Genomic DNA, 22,058 nt, shown 5'->3' on the forward strand with positions numbered 1-22,058 from the left:
TGAAACTAAGAATCTTCTCTATCTTTTGAAGACTGGATTTTTGCTGTTGCATTATACAGAAAATAAAAATGCTCCACTTGTATTAGTTTGAGATGTTACATACTGAAACAATAATCTTTTATAGTGGTTTTAATACAAGATAGATGAATGTGTTGGATGTTGGATGTTTTCAAACGGCGAAAAAACATGCAAATTAAGTGAAGGTCAAATTTCTTGTGGTTGAACCCATGAAGTAAATACAGAACACGTTTTGTTTGCTTGGATCTTGGGGGAACACACTGTTTTTATGGTGGAGTAGTCATATTACTCTACAGCAAGCACTGTGATGTATTGCCTTTCAGAATCATATATTTATAAAATATGGAATGTACTGACATCCAACAAAATCAGTCTCAATCACAAAAACTGGAAACAATTCTGTAAAGTGAAAACTTGAAAAAACACACCTTTTTCTTCTAAATTATAAAATACAAAGGTGGAAAAAAAACCTGCACTGAATTCTGATGTAAACCTTCATATCACTAGGATCTAATAGTGAAAATCTGTTTATCATACATGACTTTCTTACATGAGTCTAATTCAGACTGGTCATTCCAAATGACTACATTTGAAACATCCTGTCGTGCTAAACCCGACTAACATCCTCACAATCCAGGTCTTCATGATGCAGTGTTTTACCTTAATTCCCATACTTGTGTTTCGCTAGGAAAACATACAATAAAAATAAACATTGTACGTCACCTTTATTGAATATGACTTAGCAGGTATTTTGTAAGTTTTACTAGTAAAATTAAAAAAGATTGCATCTTAAGACAGTTACAGTTCAGAAGCAGTTAGGAGTGTCTGGAAACTTTTCAAACTTTGAAAATTCATCCTGTTCCATTCAGGGAGAAAACCAAGATCCTTCAAGACTTCCTGCAAAGAAACAGAGAATGAGAAGCTCAGAGTAGAGAATAACATTTTGCTATTGGAACTACTGTTTGACTGCAGGGCATCAGCAGTCCACGCACAAGTGCTACTTTGGAAGCTCCTTTGGTTTTAAGCAAAAATTGCATGCAGTAAACACCCTCAGCAAAAATTCCTATCAACTCTGATTCACTCATTAACAGCTGTGGTCATAACTAATCACCATTTTCTAAAACTCTTATTTTGCAAAATTCCTAACCTGCTGAATTGATGCCTCTCTCCCAAGATAAATAAGTTGCTCTGTATTGATTTATGAGTGGTTGCATTTGGGGAATACTATGTGGTAGGAAATTATGACATTTCTAAATAAACAATGATGTTGACTATGAAAATGCCAGCCTTGTTTGTGATCCCCTGAAACACAAGATGGGTCTCCATATTCCTAAAGGAGGAGTAAGTTAAGCTCATTAGTTTTATGGATATGAAAAAACACAGTGTGTTTCTAATTATAGCAGTGAGTCACAGTAGAGTGCGAATTAATAGGATACTTCCATGTGCCTGAAGCCCGTCAACCTCTTCAAAAAACAGTGTGCTTGTCCCTTTTCCTTTCCACAAGCACAGCCGATCACTAAGCAGCATTAGTGCATCATCACAGCCAAGGTCACAATCCTTAATCTCCTTTATACGGGGACATTTATACTGTCACTACGTAAGCGCTACACAAGGAAGTAACACTGCCTCTTTGCTGGTTGTGTGAAGTGGTATGAGTGCTGTGTGTGGTGGAGCTTAGTAAGTTTATTACTACATAAATAGATCTGAAAACATCCCAGTCACACCTACTCAAACCACCTCAAGCTCAAAAACATTTAAAAATCTACTTTTCAAGGCTATTGTCATAATAAAAGGGACAGAAAAGAGAACACATTTAAACAAACCCCAAGCTTTAAAACAGGGATTCAAGTATGATGGTCTTCAAAACCTCTTATGGATCAACATTTTGCAGGCTACTACTTCTTGACCAGGGGCATATGATTTTTCAGATTAGAAGTGCAGTTTAGACAGCTACAACTCTAACTTCCTGATTGCTTAACTTTTGTAAGATTGCGTTCATTAGGAAAACACAGGAAAGAGAACAGAGGTTACCTAAATCAGAAGTTTTGTGTGGGTATCTGTGTTGGGGGATGGGCATTGTTGTTTTAAACTGCAGAGACAGCATGATAAATTACATTTAATTATGACAATTGTGATTATTCCTCAATCACCATGTAATGGTAGACCAGGTGTATGCTGCAGAGTCATCTTGGCAAAACTGTCATGTAAGTAAGGCTATGGTTTATTCTGCTTGGACAAAGTACCTTTTCATGGTTAGAAAAAGAGTTTAGAGAAGTAGTAGGAAAATAAATTATTGTACTTTTATCTATCTATCTATCTATCTAATCTCCCTCCTGAGGCTACTTGTGCACACTAGCTTAGAAATTTCACAAGTTAATGAATTTCTAGTAGATCTCTGTTCCCATTTTCCTCCATAAGCATCAGCAATAACCCCTAGAGCCCTTCCTTGATTCACATTCCTCTCTCTACTAGTCCCTCCACCCAAACAATTTCATAACAAGAAAGGCACATGCAATACCATTTAACTGTAAGTTTATACTAAACCAATGCACTAATAAAAACAACACAACTTTTATGTATTCACTCCAAGACCAAGAAGTTTTATAGCTCTCACTTGGGCCTGTATACTTTGACAAATATGCTAGCATAACGCATGCAAATTCTCTAGCATGAATAAAATTGATTTTATTCTGGAGCAACTACTCTGTTCACAAAATAGAATAGATGCAGGTTTGGTATTAATATTCTATTTATGGTAGAAAAGTCTGTCCACCTGGAGATTACATTGCAGAGCAGTCTGAAAATTTCCCCCATAGACCTCCCCAGTGGCTTGATAGGATCCATATTGTTTATCCAGTCAAACGGCTCCGCAGCAAAGTCACAGCCCTTCCTGATTTTCTCATCTGGCAGTCCTCCAGCGAACTTCACCCTGTGCAGCAGAACCTCCCAGTAGCATCTTGATTCTTACTCTCCCATCCTACACTTGTGAGTCATCTTTCTGTTTTTTCTTCAGAAATTTCTTCATATGCCCTCTGTGTGCCTGTCCTCCTTCCCATGACTTTCTCCACCAATTCTCTCTCAAATTGTTTTTCCCAAACTGTCCTCAACTCCCAGTCTCTCCTTGCCAAGAAACTCCCTTTTTCAGTTTCTACTCCCATCCCCAAGTTTCGTATTTCTTTCTTTTTGATCCATTAAGTTAATGGATTTTGTCACAAACAGACTCTTGCCTGATTCCAAGCAAGGAAGCTAAATAGCACCTCATGCAGAAAAACTGGAGTTACAGTTTCCTGTCCAGCTAAATGGGGGATCTGCAGCTCCCCATGTGCGCTGTGAGCCAGCGGATTAGAGGATCTGTCTAAACATGAGGCTGTGAACCCTAGCTGTCCATCAGACCACCTATAAAAAAACGCTCTGCTTGAACTGCCTCCCTAAAACTCTCACCTGCTAAATCTTTACCAAGAATACAATCTCTGTGAAAACTCTGAAGGAAGGGATAGAGGGTTTTTTTTATACTGAAACCCAGAAACTCTTAGGGAGGAGAAAAGAGAACAATTTTTTTAAGGCAAAGGAAACACATGGTGTAATATTTAACTTGGGGACAACATAAAATCGTATTATAATATATTTGCACTGGCCCTGTGCTGAAACTCTGTGTGCTAAACAGGTCTGTGTTTGGTCATTAGTCACTGAAACTCCCAAACCTTCAGCATAAGGTTTAAATGTAATAAAAAGACTAAAAAAGTGGAAAGCCACTGGCAGCACATCTTCTGGCGATGGACTGTCTCTCTTTTCTTTACTGTTCTAACTTGAAACATCCCACATTCAGCCTCCCCACTGCTGTCCAGACACAGCTCTGCTTTTGCCATCCACCACAGGGTGGGTCTGCAGCCCGACGCCACGGTAGCACGTCCGCAGCCGTTGCAGGGCTTTCAGCAACGCGGGGCTGCACGCAGTCCCCATCCAAACTGGAAGGAACGGGGAAGGAACGGCAATTGCATGACTGAACGACACAAAGCAGACACACACGCACATGCTATGCATTGTAGGGCTCATCAGAGGCTGCAGTTTCCTTAGTTCTGCTAATGAATCCTGGCTTGGCGCTAATGGTGCCATCTCCAGCTAACAGAGTTACAATCCACGGGATCAGCTTTGGGAGGAAGTGTGTGCCTTCACTTTGAAAACTCACTTATAACCCTTCTCATCTCCAGCAGTGATTCTAGCCCTTTCAAATGGTGCCACCTTCCCAACATTATTTTTGAATATATTTGAACTGCTATTGGGAATTTCATTGCTAAAAAATGATGAGGAAGGCCAGTGGGAACAACCAGGAGAGGCATTTGAAATTCCACAAGTGTGTCCTCCTAAGAACAGGTATGGCTGCCACAGTGCACATCAAACAGTGAGTGGGTGTTATACACCGTTACAGGCAAACTCGGAGAGGAAGACCTAACAGCTGAATTGCTAAATACACCTTTAAAGGATGAAACAACCTGTTATTTTCACTCTTGTTTTTGATCAAAAGACTTCGTGTTGCTTTATATGCTTTTATATTTCAGTTCTTAGAAATCTAAATAATATCTAAAAACTTGAAAAACTGGAAACCAAGGAAACCTAGTGACTTTGGAATACTGTTCATCCTTTGGGTGGACAGGAGAGAAATTTTCTTAAATGGAAATATCACTTGGGAATCTCAGACTCTTAGCAGTGAAATTAACATACATGCTGAAGGAATCCAACCCTCCTCTCCTTTTAGCCTGTCATTAACTTATTAGGTAGTACTGCTAGGAGGGGGCTAGGGGAAAGGGGAGGCTAGGGAACTCATCTGTTACCACTACACACCTTGAATATTCATCCCACCAGCAGCCCTATTACCTGTTTTGTGTCAGAAAGCACATAAATATGGTGAAAGTAATTTCTTATGTTTGCAAACACTTTTAATACTATGTAGCACTTACTAAGAAACAGCAAGTTTTCTCTTTTCTCATATTCAAATCCATTTGCTTCCTTCTTGTGTCTTTTTGTGTTACTGCTTCCTTATCGCTCATGTCAGCTTTAGATAAATGTTTGTCAGAAAATTAAAATTAGACCAACCAGCAACGGTCAGGAAAACACACACATATTTTAGAAGTAGTTCAGTTTAAATCTTGCTGCCTTCGTCTTTACCTGAAAAAGATCTGGGTTTGCAAAAGCTTGTCCATTTTCCTATATATCTCAGTTAACCTAATAAATTATTTCACAACTCTGTCACAGTTTTATCCCTAGATTATAAAATAACCTGTTTAGCAACTTCTTTTACAACCTTCCTTACCCCTTGTTTTCCTTCTGGCTTTTCTTTTGGGCAGCATTGTTTTTAAGCTGCTCTGTAAACTACCAATTTCATTTCACCCAAGCCCTTTCCTGAATACTTCCCTCCAGGGAAACCCAAGTGAGATTTAGCAGGAAGCCCTTCACATACATACTTATGAAAAAATTAATTTAAAATAATGACTTCATGCATAATGCAAAGCCTTATTGAGTTACTACCTTACTACCTTCTCTTCCCTCATCCTACTACTTGTGTTGCTATTTTCTTGGTTTTGGTTGGGATAGAGTTAATTTTCTTCAAAGTAGCTCATATGGTACTATGCTTTGGATTTGTGACCAAAACAGTGTAGATAGCACACCCATGCTTCAGTTATTGCTGAGCAGTGCTCATGCACCGTAAGCACTTTTCTCACACTGCTGCATCAGTGAGTTGGCTGCGGGTCCACAAGAAGCTGGGAGGGGACACAGCCAGGACAGCTGTGATTTGTGTTGTGCTAACCCACAATGCTTGGATATGAGTATTTTAGCAAACCGCAATCTAACTTAAACCAAAAAGATCCTATAGTGGCATTAAACTACTTAAATGGGCTGTAACAGATTCCTAAGAACTGGTATTTCCAGGGCCAAGGGGGCTCATTTAATGGGGTGATATTTCTAAGCTTTTGGAATCTGTTGCACTGATGCCAGCAGGAAAAGGATGAGTACTATTTCTTACCTTGCTACAGATTTCCTGGGTGACTCTAAATTGTAAAATGCTCTGGATGTTCCTACCTGCTCTTGTTTTTTTCCTGAAGATCATCTCAGCAATAGCTTCTCTTGCTGGAGAGCTGCAAATCAGGCCTTCTGTGTAGCCTTGTACCACCTGGGAGAACTGTAACACCTCATGAGGCTTCCTCAGACAACCAGTCCCATACTACAAACTCACGTCACCCTCTGACAAGAGGCTCTCATATTAACTTTCTCCCTCCTTTGCCTGCACCACAACTCCAGTATGCAGGTCTACATAAGGGCTTGTCCATAACCAACACTTATCTGTCCTTGTTTTTAAACGAGCAGGGGAAACCTGAGCCAGGATGCAGATGCCTGTATTAACATATTTCTGTATAGCAGTGTATTTATATATTGCCAGGGCAATCACCTCTTGAACCAGTGCACAACACCTTGCAGAGGGATGGCAGCCAGGATGTGCCCTACTGGCCTTTGCTGGAAGTATCTGTGATGATACCTGTCCTGGAAAGACATAGAAGAATGACAGCCAGCCAGCACTCCCTGCTGAAGACGACTTTGTACAGAGACGCAGGCAGGCTAGTCTATGAGACACAGATGCCAGGGTGTCTCAGAGAGGCACAGAGCCATGAGTTCTGTCCTAGGGTGACCCAAACAATTTCTGATGTCAAGTAAAACAGCACCTCACTTGGGAACAAGATGGCTGGCTGAATCATGAAAGATCTCTGCTGTCCTGACACACATCAGCACAACAAATTATTGTAAAGACTATTTTGAATGCAGAGTCCATTCCAGTTTTGCTTCTTTCTATGCACCTTTGCAGATTGCTTGGTCAAATTTGTTGGGATGGGCCTTTGGTGGAGAAGATGTGGGTGCCACTTACCATGGCTACACCAAAGGCAAAACTTTCTTAGATGCACACAGAGAGCACTGATCATGCAGGTATCCTGCCATACACATGGGTCATGCAGGTACCCTGCAAACATCTAAAGCTGTGAAATTCAACTTGTGTCCCACAGCAACTCTGCTGGCTGAGTGCTGAAAATCATATCAAAGACAGTCCAGACTGGACTGTGAAAGCCAAAAGAAAACATGGAGTCCATGCACTTGTCTATCCAAGCAGCTCACAGTCATCATTACAGGTCTGCTTTTAGCTCCAGCTCTGGTGACATGTTTATAGTCCTGTTCAGAGAGAATCCGGAGGGGGATTTGCTCCACTCCTGGTGCAGTGCTGTTGGCTGGCCGGACAGCAGAGTCAGTCCAGAAAGGGACACTTGGAGCCTGTGCGTGCTGCTGAGTTTCAGAAGAGCCAAACTGGGCAGGAAAGCAGTGGAATATAGCACAGGTGTGCCTGTCACTCTGCGTCATAGGATGGATGACAGATCAACTCAAACGCCTCTAGCACTCCAGCCACAGGCATGGTCAGTGTGCACAAAGAGGGTATGTCTTGACCTGCAGTTCCTACCCGGTCAGACCACACTGTCACAGCACTCCTAATGCACCACAAGGCCAAAACTTCTGCAGACAAGAAATCTGGCTGCTAAGCTGACATAGTAGTACGACTGCCTTTGAGTTTCCACCCATGGAACAGAGGTAATAAGAGTACCCGAGCTCATTGAGCATTTTGGGGTAAAAACCGAACACCAAAATTGCAAGGACAGATAATTTCATAAAATGAAAGAGGAAGAGACTTACGATTTGTTATGATAATCATAAAAGTAAATAACAAAAGATTTATTTTTTTGTGAAATCAACTGTTCACTTTTAGTCAGTTTTGGCAGTACTTGGCTGCTTTCCTTCCTCCAGGTAAAATTATGACTGCTCTGTGCAGATGTTGAGAAATATATTTTGTGCAAGACTTAGGCTCTGTTTTTCTTTAACAGTTATAAACAGACAATGATTTGATTTAAGGCATTTTAATTTCCAGTTCCTTCAGTATTTTATGCCCTGCATACGCTAGAATTCAGTATCAAGGAGCTTTATGAGGTAACCCTTAGAACATTAGCAAGTTCCCATTTGGCTGTCAGCATAGGCCTAAGTAAAACTCAAGACCAATTTTAGCATTTATTGGAATGTGCTACTAGAAAGAAAAGGTCAAATGTGCTCACAGGAAGGGAGTGCCAGTTTGAGTTTCTGGCTTGAACCTGTTCCTCCCTTGCAACAAGTGACATTTTCCTCCACCCATTCTTGTCAGGCAGAATAAATCAGAGCAACAACATCTGTTTAAGAGGAGGAATTCTGTATACACTTGTAATGTGGCAAAATATTCCCTCTGCTCAAAATATATTCAAAATAGTACTTCACTGTTCAGGGAGGAGAAGGGAGTGCATTGACACAGTACCTGGACTGTCTGTGCTGTCAATACTGCAGCAGCATTCTCAGCTGATTCTAACATGAGATACTTCTCTTTTAGTGAAAAAGAGTCAAAAGATTTTCTCAGCAGTATTCACTGCCCCTGCCCCAGTGGGAAAATTGTCTGCTGTTTCAAGTCTATGGAGGCAGCTGGGAATATCCACTCACTCTGTGGAACTTTTATCCTTTCTGCCCTTTCTCCATTTGTTTAGAAGAATCCATCTTGCAAGAAGGAAGAAAATCATCTGTCTGCTTGCTCTACATGGGCCTTCAGAGAAAGTGTTTGGCTTCTGAAAGGAAAATGCTTCCAACACCTTTCCTCTCAATACCTGAGAGGGCATCTGTACCCCTGAAAATAATTTTTCTTCTCAAAGACAAAAAAATTACTTGCCAGAACTAGCAGTTGCTCTCATGGGCTAATCAGACTTAATCTTCTCCCCATTACTAAATTTCACAGTAAAAATCTCTGAATTTGAAAGGCATAATTCATAATGAGAGAGACAGTCACATTTTGGAGACAAGCAATCTGAACAGCCACTACACCCAACCCTCAAACTTGCTTTCTCAGGGCACTTCACCCTGCATCCCCAGAACACAAACAAACGTGGAAAATACTTACCTTGTGGAATATTGAGACAAGTAATCACCTGTGATACAGGAACCTTCTGACAATAGAAAAACAGATTAGTTAAGACACCCTGAAGGCTTATTTACTACTTTGTATTATTAATGCTACAGTCTCCTTAAAATTATCTCTGTGCATTATTTATCCAGGACTATCAAAAAGTAGTACAGATAATACCTACTACATTTAAATTGCTGTGATCACATGAAAGGTTTCTCCCCAGGGAATTTCCCTAGCAGAGAAACTGAACTGAATAGGGAAGAAAACCTAATGTGGGAAATGAACACGAGGTGTTGTCTCAGATACCGTAAGTACCAAATAGTATCAGCGATTGTTTAATAATGTTTCATTTGTAATTCTAAGAAATGCCCAGAGTTAGGAAAAATGGCTTTCAGTGATTCATTTACATATGCTGGCACCCTGATGAACCTCACTTAAAAGGCAGGCTGTATGGACATGGACTATGGCAAATTAGTTGCCTGGCTTCTGCAGCTAAAGGATGACTCAAGATGACTTCTCCTTTTTAGCAACAGCTAATGCAAAAGACTGATGTTATATATATATACACACACACAGGCGCACACATATATATATGTTAAGGGTTTTTCTTCTTGTTGTTACAAAAGCATTAAAAACATTTATATTTATAAGCAAGAGCTTAATCCTTTACAGCCCACAGCTTATTTCCATTTTAAATCCTACGCAGTAGTTGAGAGGACACTGGTGAAAACAGGAGAAGGAATTGAAAAGGCACATCGTTCTCATGAAGGTGATGAATACAACCGCATCAGCATCATGGAAAACGTGAATATCTGCAACACAAGGCAAGCCCTAGAAGGTCAAGAGTAAAAATACCACTTCCATCATTTCTAACAATCAAGTATCCCATCTTCCTCTGACTGGTTTTAGTTTAAGCCCTGGCAGTGTCAAATGACATGGTAAGAGGATATCTCCCCTGGCAAGCTAAAGACACTCTTCTGGCAAAGGGGTGGCAAACAGACAGGTTCAGCTACCCTGAGGAAGCCCACATTGTCATACAATCTGTTTTTATTTAAGAAAAAAACACTACCATTCAGGCTCTCTGTATGGTAACTCTTCTGTGGGCGAGCAAATTTCTCTTTGAAAGAAGTGCAATTTTACTGTGAAAATCTGATAATTAATTTCTTCCCATCCAAGGATTTTCTGAGTAGGAAGCTCCAGTTGTTAGTCACAGCCTTGCATTAAATATTTGCTGGCCAGTCACAAACAGAGAAGTCTCTTGAAAAGTCTGCTATCTATGAGCTGTCCAGAGAAGAATCCTTTCTGGCAGAAGCCATGTTGTCAGGCAGGAGAAAGGTAGTATAAGCAACAGTAATGAAAAACACAAAGCCTAAAAAAAAAAAAGCTTTATAATTGTTAAGAGCTAAGATCTAGCCACTAAAATGAATGAAAGCCTGGCTATTGACAGAGAAGAGGTGAGAAATTAATCTGAAATATCAAGACATATGTCAGACATACTTTCTCTGAGGATTTCGGAAAATGTTTTATTCAAATAAACCCAGAAAAGGTTTCTCTGCGAGGAATGAAAAATGTTTTAACTACATAAGCTTACAAATCTGAAAATGAACCAGAGGGAAAAAAGTGACAAAAAAGATAGAGGACTTGGAAGAATTTCTGAAATTGTGAGCTCATTTCACAAACAGCCAGAAGAACTGTCTGTAGGTCAGAGCACCAAATGTTTCAAAATTTCCTATTTATCCAGCGGCAGCAGCACTAGCTAAATCCTCAATGGGGGAACAACACAGAAAATTGTCAACATCTTTACTTTGAATGTCACATGGTCTATGCATTAAGCAGAAAAACAAAAGTTGGCAAAAGCAGATGAAATCATAACAGTTACAGACTTGTACTAGCCAAGCTGTCTAACTTGGGAATACTAAAGAATACTCCACTTCATAGGGGAAAAAAAAAATGCTGCACATTTTATTCTCTCAGTTTCTTCAGTGGAAATGACAAAGTGGCAGTGTTCTAGTTAAACCGCACCGGAAATTTCCTGAAGCCTCAAACTAAGGAAGTTAATTTGGAAGAATAAATATTCTTTTCAAGATGTATGGAGAGGGCAATTCTGTTTTCAAAAACATTTTTAAAATAGTGTTACTTGATGCTTATTACATGTCACTTGAACAATATACATGAAGTTTCCGCCTCCCCCCCTTAAGAAATAAATTGAAGTTCCTTGGATTGTATCAGATTTTCTACTTCAAAAATAAATTATCTTTCTCTTTTTCACTCTCAAATGCTCTCAAAAGGCAACAATTGTAGTTACTATAGATCAAACAGAATGTGATGTGATTCCCAGTTTATCCTATGGAGTATGTCTTAACATTCAGCTCAAAGGGAAAGTATGCTTGGTTTACATCAAATCCAAATTTTGGAAGCAACTGTCAGTTTAACCCTAGCTGGCAACCAAGCACCACGCAGCCACTCGCTCACCCTCCCCGCCCCGTGGGATGGGGGAGAGAATTGGAAGGGCAAAAGTAAGAAAACTCATGCGTTGAGATAAGAACAGTTTAATAACTGAAATAATAATAACAAAATAATAATAATGGTAATAAAAGTTGTATTAAAAAGGAGAACGACGAGAGAGAGAAACAAAACCCAGGCAAAAACCACCAAGTGATGCAACAGCTCACCACTCACCGACCAACGCCCAGCCACTTCCCGAGCAGTGATTGCTGCCCCCCAGCCAACCCCCCCCCAGTTTATACCCTGAGCATGATGTCATATGGTATGGAATAGCCCTTTGGTCAGTTTGGGTCAGCTGTCCTGGCTGTGCCCCCTCCCAGCTTCTTGTGCACCTAGCAGAGCACGGGAAGCTGAAAAGTCCTTGACTAGCATAAGCAGTACTTAGTAACGACTCAAACATCAGTGTGTTATCAGCATTCTTCTACTAAATCCAAAACACAGCACTATGCCCGCTACTAGGAAGAAAATTAACTCTGTCCCAGCCAAAACCAGGACAGTAACACAGGACCTCTCAGACTAGTCCTGAAATGTGCTGTCCTTGATACAATATTATTTTATGTTCCATATACAGTATTAACTGCATACTTTTTTGGAGAAGAAAACTTTACAGGCATTCTTAAATAGCCCAATGATATTTTTATTATTCATTTAAACAGACTTGTACATCACACAGAGCTTAGGAGCATGATTATAAAAACCAACCACTACCCCCCTTTATTTATTTTAAATCACAGAAGAGGTGGGGTTTTTTTAATCACGGAAGAGTTTAAGAGCTGAGCAACTTACACAGAGGTGATAGCACTTACGTTTTTCTGAGGTCTTGACAATACTGTCTCATAAATCTGATTCTCCACGTATCACAGATCTCACAAGAATCACAGATGTCACCAGGCACAGAGACCCTATTAAAGTATCCTCACTTATCTTTCCAGAGTGCCTTTCTTTATCACATTGCTTGATACACTCACATTTACAGTTCTGAGCTGCCCAATCTCCTCAGCTCACAACGCACACAGCAACTGCAGAGACCCTTTTTCCCAAAACGAAGTCAGACCATCAGGGAAAGTCTATCAGATTGTGTAAGTATCTTCTCAGCATCTATATGTAAACAGAAGTCATGGGATCTTCAGTAAAGGCAGTTTTTCCTTCAGAATAATAATGAACAGCTTTTGTGAGAAATGTAAAGAGCCAGTATGTTCAACAAAATACCCCCATGTAATTCCTTCAGAGATTAAACTACAACATTAATGCTTGCTACAACAGTATTTATATATAGTCAGTTGGCTCCATGAATAGGAAATAATGTGATTTATTGCAAAGAGTAGATTTCAGACAAACAGGTATTTAGAAGTCCAGTTTGTTATGATTTTATTTAAACAAAACAAGAGTTTAATGTTTTCATGCAACATTTGCACTTAAGTCTTAAATAATCATGACAAACAGCAGAAGTACTTAAGGAATGCATTAATTATAGACCTTAGTGAATATACAAAAAAACCAGCATTATAGGTTATACAAAGTAAAGAACATGTTAAATACTTTCCCAAAATACTGCAGCAGCCAAGACACAGTGATATGCCTTACAAGGGCATAGGAATGTAATTTAGAAATCACACGGGAACTACCCATTTTCTTTAATTTCACAAACAAGACAAAAGCAACATTCAACTCCACACACAGATTTTTCAAATTATGTCTATACAGTACCTTGAGTTTTATCCAAACAGTAAAAGTTAGACAAGTTGTTTATTTAGTAAACAATTATGCGGTAAATCTCTATTACATTTATTCCTTGGTTTTACCTGGAGTAGCCATGTTATTTAAAAGAGGGCAGGTTTGGCACTTTTATACTGATGTCACCAATATTAATATTTCTTGGGATCTCTGGCAGATTCATATTCTTTACAGCTGAAACAGCCCGGGCTGGAGCTCCTGCTAAACCAGCCTGTGTATAAAGTGAGGAAAAATGCAAGTCAGGCAAAGTTGGTCACAAGAAGATTCACTAGCAATATACACAGACAACTAACTTTTCAAGTATTTCCATGGTTACACAATTAGAAAGACCAGATGGTAATTGTGTTTGGAATGAAATGGGTTATTTGGAAATATTAAAGCAGAAAGAGAAAACAGTTCACACATTCCTTTTTATATGGTAAAACATGTAATGTCAACTTGATGGAAAAGTATGCAGGGAGGAATAGGAGGCTTATCCAAGCATGTGTAATGTATAGGTTATAGAAAGACAATCTTGAGGTATTTGAAGTCCAATGTGCTTTGTCTCTTACCTACTCTAGAAGTTCGCATGGTTCACAATTGACTAACATTGGTTACAGGTTCAGAATATGTAACCTCAAAGTAACAAGCTACTGAATGCCAGTTTAACCATGTTACTTATCTAAATGAATATATATATATTAAAAAAAAAAAAGGTATTTCAAGGTGGCTTAGCCTAAAATGAAAAGGATAAACACCTTGTATTTGTGGGTGATAAAGAGCATGCAGAGAGATAATTTCTATAGACCAACTGGAGTAATCTGTTGTCCCACAGTATCTAATTATATGCTAACATATCTGCAGCCCCCAGGCACACTGGAACATTACATAATAACCTGGTTATGCCAAATTAAACATTGAAGTACCTATTTTGTATTGAAGTTCTCTACTGTATGTAGTCTCTCTTCATTTAAAGCCAGAGCCTTTCTGTACGCAAGTTTTACAATACAGAAGTAAGTTCATTACTGACTTCCATTCAGTTCTGCCTTTTAGATAAAATAACTGCCAAGCTTACACACTAGGGTATGCTACTGAAATGCTAATAAAGATGATTTACAGCTCAGAGGTCTGAAGATATCAGAACATGGTCCTTCCCTACTGCTTCTGAAGAACACCTCTTTAAAACGTTGTTATTTTAAGGACTATTAAAAAAAGGCTAATAATTAAGTTGTTACTGTGTTTGATGCTGTGTAGAAAAGGTACTATTCATTTTAAGTATGGAAGTCTTTCTCCTAAATGTTCAGGTTCTCTATGTGTATTTAGAATTAGCTGTGTGGTTTTACTTCAGGCTTGCCATAATTTTTTTCTTGCTGGGGTGGGGAGCGGGGGAAGCCTGGAACATTTTAAAAACAGAGCTCTTATTTGCAGAAAAAGACATCATATTCCAAATTCTGTGAATATGTAAAAAAATAACTTATGTTTTAAAAGTAGGATTAAAAATATTCAAAAAGAATAAAAACCTGTACAAATCACAAAGTGATTTTCAGCAACTACTATAGTTTTAGCATGTAGCATCTTGCAGGCCCAGTGAAAAGGAACAATCCACAAGAAACAAAGCAACATGCTAAGAACTGGTTAAACAAGACTAAACTTGTAGAAATGGAAGGTCTTTCATTATAAGAGTGTCAAAGACCAAAGAAACCAGTGCATTTGCAGATAAAATAATTCTCAGCAAGAAATACAGCAAAACAGAAGAAGAAAAGCTTCTGGAAAAGTTTGTGTCATATTTGATTATTCAATAGCGTTGGTAGGTGACTACTGCTCAAAGTATACCCTTTTCAGATTCTTGATTTTCACTGAAATTCATTGCAATTACAGGTTATAATCACTAAGGAGTAAACCTGACTTCCATGGTGTCCACCTGCATTACTGTTCAAAAGGAGACAGATACCCCATATGCTTCTCAGATAACAACTCTACTTTTTGAAGGCTGTCAAAAAAAAAAAAAATTTGTCCCTTTTACTACTCTTAAGAAATAAATGTAAGCTCAATTAACATAGGATTTCCACTTAAAATCCTACTTACTGTTCTCTCTTCAAAAACAACCCATACTCAAAATAAAACCAGTTAAAGTTTCCGATTGTGAACTAACCCTTTTATATCATGTGCAAAGGCTAAAGCATCATAAATCCCTAGATTTTAGTCAAAGGAGGATTCCCAGTACCAGGAACAGAGCCAGAAAGCCATGAGTCATCTGTTATCCACCCCACCAAACACTCACATATGAGACATGCCGAAGTTAGGAAAGGCATGTGGGGGTAGAAGAGAAAGCTCAGGAAATCTTAAGTCTCTAATGTAACCAAATAATTTGCTCTCACTTTGGTCCTGACACAATCCAAATTATTATTTCTCAGAAGTACAGACTAAGTAAAACTAAGCAGGTGCAAAAAAGTATTTTTAAGGCCTCTTTTTCCTTAGTCTCCCTTAACATCACCAAGTCTATCAGGTCATTCACTTCAGAGGCTGTTTCAATTGGAACACCTTCATGAAGGGGAAAATCTGGACCTAACACTAGTAGTATTAAGAAATGCAAGTATCCCAAATTTGCATTCCTGAATCTGCAGTATCTTAAAGGAGCAGTATTAGACACTGCAATTTCTTGCTATTTATTAAAAAACAGTGCAGAAGATACGAAACTGCTCAACACTGTCCTTTCAGTTTATTTGAGAACTTGGAAATACTAATTTGAAATCAAAAGGTAACTACCAGTAAAGTTTTATCAGATAAAACAATAAATGCATTTCCTTTTTATTTGGTTCTATCCTTTAAATTCTGTATTCAGTAACTAGAGAAAAATTCTTTAAGCAAAACCAGAAGTGGGACAATGTAAACTGTTTTCTATAGAGAAGATGAAAGTACTAATAAAGCAGTAACAAAAGCAATGAATTATACAATTTGTAACTGAAACAATGGGAAACCAGAAAAATATCGTAAGTGATGGACATGGTCCACACAAACAGGCATGGCTGGCAATTCAAAAGAGAGATGCCTTCTAGGTGACTAGGATGGAGATTCCTTACCCTAATTTAATGGAAGTTAATTATTCTTAATGGACAAATAAAAGTTTTAGTATAACTGGTCATTACTTTTACCTACCTGCAGCTATCCTCTTTACACAGACTTACAGTCCCTGCCTCCCGCCCCAATGGCATAGGATACAATGGAGACACAATTGAGAATTATTTAAAATACCACAGTTGACATGACCATTGCCCTTCCACCCCCCTATACAGTCACATTTCATGAGGACCATTCTGCATCAGGATCAGCGAAGATCCCCGATAAAAGTACTAAGAATTTCAGATTACCTTTTTTTTTGCCAGCGAGATTGTCTTTCACTATCATATGCTGGAGTAGAGATTTTCAAACTATTACATTCTCTTCTCCTGGAATTCTCTATATTAAGTGGGTTTGTAATTCAATGTATACATAATATGCATAGCAGAATGCTATTTATTACAAGTAAAGTCAACCCTAACAACCACAATACAGTCATACAGTATTTCTAAGAGAGAGCAAACAGTTCATAAAAAATGTCTAATGGATAAAATGACTGAAAAGTACTTAAACTCCCAAACTGGATAACTAATACATTATTTCAAATGTTGTTATTATATCCGAATGCCTTAGCATTCCTTTTTTAGCATGTCAAACAGTGAACAGTCCTTCTGTTTATTTATAATTTATTTTACAGAAAGTGAACTGTATTTACAAACACAAAGGTACTACAAAAAGTACTTCCAGCCCAGTGTGCTTTTAAGGAGTTTTATAGAGGTACCTGATTAAAAGAGCCATCACTGTAACATTGAACTGGACAAGTTTCAACTGCCTTTTCTATCAAATAATTCAGCAGGTAAGTTGGTGAGGTGCAAAGAAAAAACTGTTCCACTTGGAAAAAAAAAAACCAAAACACGTAGCAAGCTTTAAACATGCAGTGAATGATGAATTGTCTGTCACAGCGAGCAAATGACTTAAGCAAGTGAAAATGAAACTTCTTAAGACGTATTAATGAAATTTCAGAAATACAGTACGAATTGCGTACAGCTAGTATTACAATAAGCCCATACACCACATTTTTGCCACAGCTGCTTTGTATTCTCAATTTCATTTGTTATTGAAGGTTGTACTTTAATGTTGAAACACTGTATATTAAAATTTTAGGTTCAGTTACTGTAAAAATTACTTGTAAACATATTCATATACTTTTAGAGTGAAAGAGCAATGCCACATGTGCAAAACAATAATGCTATTTTAAAGATTGAAACAGACACATTTAATAACACAACTTTTATTCTACTTGTCCTAGTCTATCAAGTGAGAAATATGAGATGTGGTTAGTTTACTGAGGTCATTATTTATCACTATAGGAATCAATTTTCATTCTTATCGTCACCCTTTCTCATAATGCCCCACCGATAACCTTATAAGAAAGTGATCTCAGAAACACTGTTTTACTCTTTAAGAAGAAATTCAGATCATTTGGAAAAAGTACTGCACATCACAAATGTAGTTAATATGCATATACAAATAAAAAAAAGATTCAAACCACCATCCCAAACAACTCTACACAGAACTAGCTATCACTAAAATAAACATATAAAAATATACAGCCTACTGGAAAACAAAATAATGAAGGCTAACGCTTTGCAAAATAAGCCACCCTTTTCCAGATATTTCGGAGGTACTAGGACCTCTCTGCTGCTGGTGTTTCATACCAGTGCTTCTTTCCAGAACAAGTATGACTTCAAAGCAGCAGGGTTATGAAATCATGACAGGATGCAATACATAATATAAAGGAATGATCATGTCCCCTGCTTATGAAGTTAAATAAATGAACATAATTAGAGAAAAAACAAAATGAAGTCTGCAAGTATATCAAAATGAGGCCAAACAGATAAGAAGACTTAAGACATACTCTTAGAAATTTTAAGCACTTGAATCACAAAGAGAGTAATGGATGGGAATGATTAATTATTTGTTTGTTTTTCATTGCCAGACCCAAAAATGAAAACAGAATATGTGTGAGCAGAACAGAGAAAAAGAAAAGTAGCTTTGCACAAATAAAAAGAAAAAAAAACCACAACACAACGAACCTGAAATCAAGCTCCCTACTGTTACAATGAAATACAGGTTATATGTTACAAGTGTTGACATATTAGGCAGAGGAAGGTCATTTGCTTGATTTTCTTCATGTGCTATAGCATACTTCAAATTTAGGTAAAATGTTTCATACTACCCAAAAATATTTTTAGCTAATGCTTTACAACTTCATGCTACTAAATCCAATTACAGAATTATACTTGTTAAGTCTTAAAGGTATTACATTACTTTACCTAGAAAGCTCATGTAAAAAGAGCAAAACTATTCATAAATTAAATAAACTTCATCTGCTTAAGATTCCAGCTATTTAAAATACCTGCAGTTTGAATACACAGATACTTAAAATGAGTGGAAATGAATTTTGAAGTACTGCAATTAACATTGACTGACATTCAAACTGTTGAGCTGAACTAAATGTTTCAAACAGCAAATGATGGGGGACAATGACCATAAACCAAACTTCAAACATACATTTTCCTCCTCCTTTTTAAGTTCCTTGTTAATATTCATGTTCAGTGACTGCAGTTACCAAGATATCTTAAAGCAAAATCCAGTGATTCAGACTGCAAGGGCAGCAAATGTACATCTGAAGTTGAGTACATGCTGACAGCCCTTCTCATTTTATGTTTGATATGCTTAAGGTTGAAAGATCAACTGAGGTATTTCTACATCATCTTTACAAATTGCACTGATAATTGTATTCTGTATGTATAAAACTATTTGAGTTTGTTGGTTTTGGTTTGGTTTTGGGGTTTTTTTGGGGTTTTTTCCAAAGTTTTGTTCACCTGAAACTTATTCTGAAACTTCTCTTTGCAAGCAGGTAAAAGTTCTTTGTTTTCATTTGGAAATACTAAATGGTGAAGCAAGAGAGTAAAAAAAAAAAAAATTACCTATTTTAGATTATCAGATACAAACTTCTCCCAATAAGGAAGCTATTTCTATTACATCATCAGATCATATTTTGTTATCTGTGTGTTCAATTTTTTTTCAGATTAGTTCTGCAGTTTTTTAATATTCATAAGAGTTCATATTCCTTTGTTTCTTAAACAATGATACAAAGAAAAGTTAAATTCTAAAATGCAGGAAGAGAAATGAAATAAAAATATGATGTCAATGGAAAGCTAGTAAAATACACTGTAGCCAATAAAAAGATGAGGGAACTACAAGAAGGAACTAGCACAAAAAGTAGGCTACAAGGACTAGTATGGGTATTTTTACACATAATTTTTGAGTCTGGCCTACATAATTTGTTGCCTTTGACATCATTTTGCTTTCCCTTTTTGTTAAAAGTACATTTTTTCTAAAAATCAGCAATACCTTTGTCTACCTGTCCTGTCTGGGAGACTGAAAGATAAAGGTCTGTAAGAGAGAAGAATGGAAAGAGCTAGAACAGATCAGGAGGTTCGGAAAAAATGAGGTCCAACTTAAAAGTCTAAATCACACGCAGTTGAACACTCCAAATAGAGAAGAGGTAGCCCAGGTTTACCTACAATACTTCCAGAGGCTCTGGATAAAATCCCAATGACCCCTCTCCCAGTAACTCCCTCCCTTAATCACAATGATCCTTTGGCTTTAGAAGGATTGACCAGAAATCCATTCACAGATAAACACTAAACTGAAAGGTAGGGAAATGCATTTAAGACAACATTTCTCAGGGTAGAAATAGAATTTCCTTTGTAGCCCATCCAAGCAACATAAGAGCTGAATCAGAAATCAAAGCTAGGGACTCCCTCACAGTGGTTTAAATAATTAATCTCTGTTGAAAGCACTGACAAATTCTTTGAGTTAGTAACTTTGCTCAAATATTTTTGAATTTAATAGATTCGATTGTCTTCATTAAATTCTAACTGCAAACCTGTTTAGAAACCTAATACATAACTAAACAAATACCTGATGTCAAATGGCTAAATTTTTTATATTAAGGGAAGCCAGGTGGGCACAATACAAAATTTAAAATATTTCTGAAAATGTAGCTTAGTTACAACTTTATTAGCTTCATCATTTTGGCTCTAAAAGAAAAGCCAATTTAACCTTAAAGCAGCTATTTTATGGATGCAAGAACGATGACAGAGGTCTAACAAGCCAAACAGACTAAAGCGAGAGTGCTGTGGCATAGATGGCAGTCCTATGAACTGCAGACCATATCAATAATTTCTAAACTTTAAAAATAATCTATTTTTTTTAAATAAAGAAAACTAAGAAGATCCACTAGTTTTGATTTCTTAGTGACCAGCATTCAGAAATATTACTAAGTTATTACTGATTTTGATTTACATGAACTGGATTTGCTTGTATCTTGAAAATACATGTTCAGGAAAGACATGTTGAAAGATTTACAATCTTGACCAAATAGACAAAAGGAAAAGAAATAGCAATCAGGAAATTTCTGTGGATATACATGAAACAAATGATTAATGAACTGAGGAAGTAGTTACCAGGTATTGTGAAGTATCTCAGCATTACAGTAACTGTTAAATTTGAAAAGAAACAGTCACTGAACTAACAAAAAAAAAAAAATTTGTGTTCAGCAGACTGTGAAATGTTCCACTCCATCCCAGTCACCAAGCATTTTAATTTATTACTGCTACTTCTTTACCTTCTATAATTCATTGCTGAATGTAAAGGAACAATTTGCTATTTGCCTTGCATATGCTCTGAGCTCCACATGGATTTTTTTATATCTTCTACCACCTATTTTTATACTAAAAGCATCTTAGAAGAATGACTTACTGATGAATAATGGAAAACAGGAAGTATTGCAGCTGGCTGCATTAAATCAATGTGTTTCAGATGACTAGTCAGAGACTGGTCTACAGTTGATTTGGCAACAGAATTCACATAATTAAGAATAAATGCCTTAATGAAATGCTTTTAGTTAAAAACTGATGCACATAATACATGGTAGAACATAGCTGCTCAACAAGTTCAGCTTTTGGGACACTTTTTCATCAAATGAAGAAAAATATGTGTTCACAGAAGTTATTCAAATATAGAAAAAAATTATGAGAATAATTCCAAATATTCATCTCTGTGATCAATGGCCCACTCTGAGTTTGAGAAAAATGTTAAAATGCGCATTTTGGACATCATGATCTACAATACAATCCTTCTGGCTGCCATGCATTGTACCATAGCATACCTAGCTTCTTCCTGTTTTTCACAGTGTTGTCTTGTTCTTGCATACAGTTTGGAAGTTGTGCAAAACAATTAAATGTATTTAAAGACTTGAAGTGGTGCAGTGTGAGATTGCAGAATTTGGAGAACAGTGTACATTGTACCACAAAAAAGCTGAAGAATTAATTTCTTTCTTTGTTGAGCTTAAGTTAAAACTAGGAAGTTCCCTCCATCTTCTCTTAAAATGTCACTTAGTTCACATTTATGCCACCTGCAGTATTTCAATCTACTCAGCTGACTTCAACCTTAGAAACAGTCTCCAATTCAAGCAAAGGTTTGGTTAGAAATTTGAGCATTATGCTTTGAAAAATCAGATGATGTGTTCTTCTGTGGAATTACTCTCACCAATAAGAATCAATCACAGATTTAGCTAAGATGTATTAGTAGTATTTTGGCTTACAAGGCATGTCTGGTGATGTTAAAGGAACAGTCATATTCTGTGTCATAGTTAAAGTAATTCTAAAATCTTATCTTAGTCTAA

At 37.4% G+C, this 22,058-nt stretch overlaps 1 protein-coding gene across 17 annotated transcripts in view; it reads right to left on the reverse strand.

Moving 5' to 3' along the window:
* Positions 1–724: 724 nt before the first annotated feature.
* AP3S1 (adaptor related protein complex 3 subunit sigma 1) overlaps positions 725–22,058 on the reverse strand; it is a 48,603-nt gene continuing 27,269 nt past the window's right edge. For 6 of the 17 annotated variants that reach the window (XM_075726095.1, XM_075726093.1, XM_075726089.1 and 3 more), the window contains one exon: positions 12,882–13,475. In XM_075726095.1, coding sequence (XP_075582210.1) covers positions 13,347–13,475 — 129 coding nt within the window. In that variant the 3' untranslated portion in view covers positions 12,882–13,346. Of the gene's footprint in view, positions 916–2,783; positions 3,984–8,497; positions 8,765–9,019; positions 9,066–12,160; positions 12,697–12,881; positions 13,476–19,692; positions 19,763–22,058 lie in introns of those variants that run through there. The other 11 variants (XM_075726080.1, XM_075726077.1, XM_075726088.1 and 8 more) reach the window with 10 other exon arrangements.

The sequence above is a fragment of the Pelecanus crispus genome, chromosome Z (genome assembly GCF_030463565.1).
Source record: "Pelecanus crispus isolate bPelCri1 chromosome Z, bPelCri1.pri, whole genome shotgun sequence".
Lineage (NCBI taxonomy): Eukaryota > Metazoa > Chordata > Aves > Pelecaniformes > Pelecanidae > Pelecanus > Pelecanus crispus.